General features: G+C 39.7%; 1 protein-coding gene across 3 annotated transcripts in view; it reads right to left on the bottom strand.

Moving 5' to 3' along the window:
- Positions 1–5,384, bottom strand: part of Khdrbs2 (KH RNA binding domain containing, signal transduction associated 2) — a 465,344-nt gene extending 459,960 nt beyond the window's left edge. For 2 of the 3 annotated variants that reach the window (XM_029479380.1, XM_029479419.1), the window contains exon 1: positions 5,098–5,288. In XM_029479380.1, coding sequence (XP_029335240.1) covers positions 5,098–5,188 — 91 coding nt within the window. In that variant the 5' untranslated portion in view covers positions 5,189–5,288. Of the gene's footprint in view, positions 1–5,097 lie in introns of all 3 variants that reach the window. The other variant, XM_021163203.1, reaches the window with a different exon arrangement.
- Between the last annotated feature and the right edge of the window lie 2,024 nt (positions 5,385–7,408).

Here is a 7,408-nt window from a genome sequence, read left to right as displayed (position 1 = left end):
TGAACATGGGGTCTGCATGTAAGGATGGACATGGGGCCTGCATGTGAGGATGAACATGGGGTCTGCATGTGCAGATGGACATATGATCTGCATGTAAAGATGGACATGAAGCCTGAATAAAGGGATAGACATGGGATCTGCACATGAGGATAGACATTGGGTCTGTATGATGGTTTGTATATGCTTGGCCCAGGGAGTGGCACTATTAGGAGGTTTGACCTTGTTGGAGTAGGTGTGTCACTGTGGTCATGGATTTAAGACCCTCATCCTAGCTGCTGTCAGTCCCACTAGCAGCCTTTAGATGAAGATGTGGGAGTCTCAGCTCCTCCTGCACCATGCCTACTTAGATGCTCCCATGCTTCCACCTTGATGATAATGGACCGAACTTGTGAACCTATAAGCCATCCCCAAATAATGTTGTCCTTATAAGAGTTGCGTTGGTCATGTGTCTGTTTACAGAAGTAAGCCCTAACTAAAATCTACATGTGAGGATGAACATGTGATCTTCATGTGATGATGGCCATGGGATCTGCCTGTTAGGATGAGCATGGGGTCTGCATGTGAGGATAGGGGGTCAGATGGACATGGAGTATGGAAGCATGAATAGAAAGTCTGTATGTGAAGGGCATGTAGTCTGCATGCGGTAGGAAGTAAGGAACACAACAAAGCATATACACAGAGACCCGGGAAGCTGATAAGGGGGAAGGCATTGTAAGCTGAAGATGCTTGATGAGGTCTGACTTCGTCATTGAAAGAAACAAGAAAAGAAAAGAAAAGAAAAGAAAAGAAAAGAAAAGAAAAGAAAAGAAAAAAAAAAAAAAAAAAAAACCTACCCTGAGAAGTAACCATTGATGGGAAGGGGCATTTAAAAAAAAAAAATCTCTCCCTGCAATCATGAAAATCTGTTTTCTCATTTTGTTTATGAGCTAAATTTTTATTCAGCATTGATTCAAATAGCAAAGTAGGAATTATTTTCCTATTCTTATCAAATCTAGTCTCAAATGTGGTTAAGCAGACGTGTTCAAATGCTAAAGAAATGTGTTTCTTATATTTATATAAAATTCTCCCCTTTTTACTGTAAGCAAAAATACTTAACCTCAAATTATCTGTCTGATCGGCATTGTATTTCCCATTTTACAGATAGGGGAAAAAAAGGAGTACCATACAGGAAAGCAAACACATCTTCATGTCAGCACAGCCTGTGGAGAGGTCAGTACTCAGTACCAGATTGTTCATTGCTAAAATGGATTGTTTTACTATGTTATTCATTGGTTTGAATGCAGACTGAAGATATCAAGAATTTAATCTATGCCCATGTTTGTTTTTATTTTCAAAATGTAAATAAGATTATACAATATCAATAGAGAGAAAAAAAAAACATTAGATTCATCAAGAGGAAAGTCCACTGAAATAGTTGTGTGAGTAGATGTTTTTTATTAACCAGAAGATGATTTTAGGCACAGGGTCGATAAGTTCCATGACTTAACCATTTTGCCTGGCTCTGTAGAGAACATTTAGGGAATATGGTCTAAAATTTAAAGTTATCCTTACTGAGAATTTAAGTCCAGCTCGGTTTTGATATGTCATCATTTGTGATAAATACAAATGGATGGCATCTTCCCACACTTAAAAACCCGTATGTATCGGTAAACATAAAGGCTAACTACAGTTGTCAGGCCAAGTCTGTCACCAAGAGTCCTAGAGTAGCTCAGAAACTATTTTGTTAATCTTTGATTTTTCCTCACCACTAATTAGCTAAAACATCAGTTAATCTGTTAATATTTGTGAAGAATGCAGAGTAGAAAGCCTTGTCTGAATCATTTTTACTTGAATGGAATAATACTTCGGAAAGGATTAAATGCTGCAATTGAATCAAGAAGTGTGAATCTGCCACCCAGCATGTTCAACCAAAAACAAGCATCTGTTCACGAACGTACTTCACATACAAGACCCAAGCCTTCAAAGTAGTTCAATAGAATTAAGAGCGTGAATCTGTCTCCACTATACAGCATCGTGTACATGCCTCAAATCATGCTATAGTGAAAGAAATGTATTATTATTATATTTACTTATACTGGGAAGGAATGGAAAAATACCAAAAATGTTCAGCTATTGATTTTTTTCTTTTCGTTTCTTTCTTTTTTTTTTTTTTTTTTTTTTTTTTTTTTTTTTTTTTTTTTTTCTGTTCAGAATCCGAAAACATCACTCTTCTGAGCAGCAGGCATCTGGGAATGAATAAGAATTCTGGAAACATTAGGATCTCCTATTCTCACTATTTTCTTTGAGACAAGAAAACTGGGACCAGGGAAGAAAAGCTTACAAAATTCGGCTAAATAAGCATGGAATCAAATTAAGGTATCACAGATACAAATAACCTCATGTAACTCCAAGGCTAAAGCAGAATCCGACCTACGCCAGAACTTTCAGAATCATGCTGGGTTTGCCCCGTTAGCAGATTCACAAACACCTTCCATAACAAATGGCCAACTACATAAAACTGTAATTACAGCAGGGAAGTTATGCATTATACAAACCCCTTAACACATATTATTCAAAATCTGCTATAACTAATAGTCAAAATCATAAATTATTGTCTTTTAATTATTTTTGTATGACCCCTACTGAAAATACAAAACAGAAACAAATGAAATAAAATACAATGAAAGCAACAACAACAACAACAAAAAGTTATTCAAAGCCCCACAGCCTTGTACCCTTAAAGAAACAGGCACAACTAAGGAGAGGCTGGTATCTATCACTAACCAGAAAGCAAAGTAAGTCATTGTGAGAGCTCCCTGCTTTATATCTCTGCCTCTAGAAACTCATTCCAAAGAATGGAATCATCTGGATCATTTTTACTGCCCCCCTCAGTCTCAAGACTGTCTGCCCAGCACTGCTGACATGCACTCCAGTGTGCCCCTTCCTTCCATTTGAGTATCTGTGTCAGGTTTATTTATAGCCGATGCCTTCAAACGCAGCATTTCCAGGTATGAGAAATAAAATCTCTACTGTGATCCTAGAAACCCTCACAAATGGCCTTTGAGAAGACAATGGAAAAAAAATCTATAATGCAACATGTGCATTCTGATTCGCTGAGACTCCAAAGCACGCTTACCTTACACTCTAGTAAGCATGTGTACAGTTACAGAAGTGATGGCGGCCCTGTGCATCTTTTTATGGAACTATCTAACTACTCTAGGATTACTGCCGCCACCTCTATCCTTCTCTTTCTCTCTTTTCTCATTAGTCAAAAAAAAAAAAAAAAAAAAAAAAGGAATTCTCTGAAATTTAGGCACCCTCTTTGTTTCTTACTGAGATGCCTTTCTAGTCCCAAGTTTTTTAAATAACCCATTACAAAAGCAGGCCATGCTTCCCCCTGCTGGGAAAAAATTAAATTACAAGGTACATTAGAACAATTTCCTAAGTCTGAAGAAATCTAGTGTTTGGGAAAGAAAAAGACAGCAGGAAACCAGATACTTTGTGGTCTCCTAACTATTTTACTGGTCAAGAATACCCATGCATCTCACCCTGGTAAGACTTTTATCTACATCTCTTAGTTCTGTAAGCTTTAGAAATACAATTAATACACATTAATTGAGCTAATTATTAAATTATTAAATGAGCTAATTATTGAGCCATCTGTCCCAAAGAGAGCTCCAGGTCAGAGAAGATTGTGAATCTGCTTTCATTGTACACTGAATGGAAATACTTCTGAAGAACTGACTGAAGCGAACAAATAAAAGAACTCATTTTAAATCGGTTCATGCTTATTGAGTCATTATTTTCCAATATGCAGTTGCTCTCCAACAAGGGAAAAGAGTACTGTTCGTAACTTTCGTATTTCAGTTTCATTTATTATGACTTGATTATTAGGTAGTGGTAAACATGATTGCATTTCACTGCCTAACTACAAAGCCAGCTTTTCGCTTGAAAACAGGATAAGTATTTCACATTCCACATTTTTTCCTGGCAGTCTTTCATGAGATACTTTGTTATTATAGGTTATAATAAATAGCAACCACTAAAAATGCCAAAATGCATCTAATGTCTCTGAATCGTATGAGTAAAAATCTTTCTATGATGCACAAGTAAATCTCAAAAGTATTTTAATGCTGAGGGGCATGATGAGAGAAAGATGTCATTGATTCTTCTATGGGTAAGACCTCAAGCAACAAATCTGCACTGTAGCCAGTTTGATGATGAAGCACTTCATTATTAATAAAACATTCATCCAAAATTTCTGCAGTTGTGTTAAATAGGAGAATGCGGGGTACCAGGTATCAGGGATGTCTTCAGTTGCTACCATTGTTTCACATATATGGAACTATATTGGGTTAATATTTCTGACGGAGAAGTTTTCATGTGTACCTTTTTTTCAAAAGACCTTTCAAAGCATTGCAAAAGGCAAGACATAGATGCTCCTCTGGGAACTGAATCTCTGCTACATCACAGGTACACAAAAGAAAACGCACACCTGGTTTAAAAATCAGTTGATCAATTATGGAGCGTTCCTAGAGACCAATATCTTGCATAGTACCCAATCATCACCTTTTGAATACATTTATAAGCACTTTAGCCTCTGCTTATCATGCTCACATAAATATACGAACATGCATACTTTATTGTTGAATAATTCTAAGACTTTCCAGGGGAAATACCGATTAAAGGCTATCAAAATCACTTTGAAATGCAGAAGGAAAAAACATATATATATATATATATATATATATATATATATATATATATATTACAAATAAATAAATAAATAAATAATAACGCTAATCTGTGACCAAGATACTCTCAGAATTCAGGAGTAAATGGATCGCATTTACTCCTGAACTGATTTTGCTGGCTTCTGCAAAGTAACAAGGTCCCGGTGGACCACCTGACACTTGCTAGTTTCCCTGTCCAGGACCCTAACAGGTCGCATCACTCTGCCATTAGACCTCAGGGCTAATTGAGCCTTGGAGGAGCCCGGCATCCAGCGCTGTGCTCCTGCATTAGGAAAGGGCTCTCAGGGACAGTTTCTGCCCAGCGGAGCGATCGCCCTCCCCAACTTCGGCTTGCCGGGGCTGGCAGGAGCCGGGCCGGTCCTACCTTCCGCCAGAAGGCGCGACGCGTGCACAAAAGATGGATCCAGGCTATCCTTCTCTGCCATCAGCTCTGGCAAGTATTTCTCTTCTCCCATATCGCGGACTTCGGACCGTGCCCGGTCAGGCGCAAATTCCGCCTGCTCGGAAGCCTCGGTCCCTGGCTCCCCCGGGAACCTTTCTTCCTCCGGAGAGCGCAGCTCTAGCGCCTGGGGCTGCGCAGACAGCGCCGGTACTTGCCTCTCCCGCGCCCCAGCCTGGCTCCGGCCGCGGCCTCAGCTGGAGAGGATGCCCGTGCGGCCCACCCCCGCCGGCTTCTTATTGGAAGCGGAGTCCGAGGGCGGGGCGCACGCGGAGACTGTGGACTATCATTGGGCGGGGCCGCAAGTCGAGTCGCCTGAGTGGCAGGAGGCTGCTGCGGAGGGGAGGGGTGTGCGAAGTGCAAGCGCACTCTCCTGGCCGCCTGAGCCCGCCGTGTTCTCAGGCCTGGACAGTGCTGTGGAGTGGGTGCGGGCTGCCAGGCAGGCAGGAGGATGAGAGAGCAAGAATGTGTGCCCCATGAGCACAGAGGCTGAGCACTTCACCTGGGTCCCCAAGGCACAGGTGTCTCTCCCCTGGATGATCACAGACTCTTGGGCAAGGTTGGAAATCCGAGACAAAATGTGGGCTGTGTTTCCCATGACCTACATCTTGGGGCAGAAGGATGTCCACGAATGTACAAATGAAGAAGTGCCTGGATTCTGTAGTAGAGCAAAACGCTTCCAGTGTATCTTGCCATGATACGGAATTAGTTCTAGGGATCCACCCATTCCTATGGTGCAAAATTCACTCACTGTGTAAACTTAGCGGGGAGAATTGTGAATGAAAGAAGCTAGATGATGCCTAACTTCTGTCGCTCTGATGTTCTCCTATTTTAGACATCAGGGTCTCTTTCACTGCGGTGGGAATGCTGCTGAACTACTTTGTATATGCCCCATCTTTATTTAAATGAGCATTTTACCCACAAGAATCGCCAAGGAAGGAGGAATAAGGGAGGTACCCTTCCCTTCCAGATGGGACCCCTGAGCTGTACCTTGTCTACTTAAAATGAAATGATTCTTTCTTTAAAGTTATCTTTTCCCAAACAATCCCTTGTCAATATTTCTACCACCCTTTCACCTGGGACAACTTTCCCAGTATATAAAACCTGCTGGGAATTTCCTAATTTCTCTTATTCTGTCCACAGTGTTACCTAAGTATTTATTTTAGGTGAAATTAGGATGTTATATTGATTTTGTATGACATTTTAAAAATTTAACATGTTTCACACCTACGCGATAACTCACTCCAGCTCAGAAAAACACTGAGCAACCCAGAGATACCAGGCTTTGCTTCTGTAGTTGGTGTAATATGCCTCAGAGCTGTGCTAAAGCTGAGGCTAAAATTCAAATCTAAGTAGTGTGAAGCTTCAGCAGCAGGGTTTACCCTACTCTCCCATGTGCTAGATACTTTTATACTATGCATCCATCCAATTAGTGTTTAAAAGTATTGAAAAGAGTCTAGAGACTGGACTTGAATAATTGCCAAATGAGATAGACACATTGTGTTGAGTTTTCTCTCACAGGGATGCTTTCTAATGAGGGATGACAAAGAGAACCAGAAACACATGACAAATGTCAGAAATAATACTAGACTAGACAGAATCCTAATCTGTAGAGTACTTTGTGTATTTAGTACATAATGGACATCATAAAATAAAAATAAGCTATATTGACCCTTAGAAACCAATATTCTTATTACTCACTTCCAGAGGATTAGCAACCAAAGGCAAAACCCAAATACCCTGGAGGGGTGCCCTCATCCACATTAAAATCCATATGCCCCCAGTAGGTGACTCCAAATCACTGAGTTCTTCCCTGACTCATATATTTTGTGGCCACCAAAAACTGTGCATTAAATATTTTAAGAGCAACCTTAGGATTGAGAACATCGTATAAATACAAATGTAAATAAATTGATAACCTATAAATAAATTATTATTGAATAGAATATGTGTGGTTATACATAAATAAATTATAACTATTTATATGCTTCCCTCTTCTGATGCTAGGAAGACTCAATCATACCTTAATTGATTTTCAACTTGAGTTCTAGTCCTGAAAGACAATTTAAGATTCAATTTTGCTTATTGTACCATTATTTCAAAAGTGATTTATTAAGAAAAATGTCCCAAGTCAATTAGTATCCAGATGATGCATAAGGCACATATTCTATAGTATATGTTCTGTGGTGAATGTAGAAGACACATATTTATTTCTTTTACATATCCTATGAACATC

This window comes from Mus caroli, chromosome 1 (assembly GCF_900094665.2).
Source record: "Mus caroli chromosome 1, CAROLI_EIJ_v1.1, whole genome shotgun sequence".
Lineage (NCBI taxonomy): Eukaryota > Metazoa > Chordata > Mammalia > Rodentia > Muridae > Mus > Mus caroli.
This window is presented reverse-complemented; position numbering and strand designations above follow the sequence as displayed.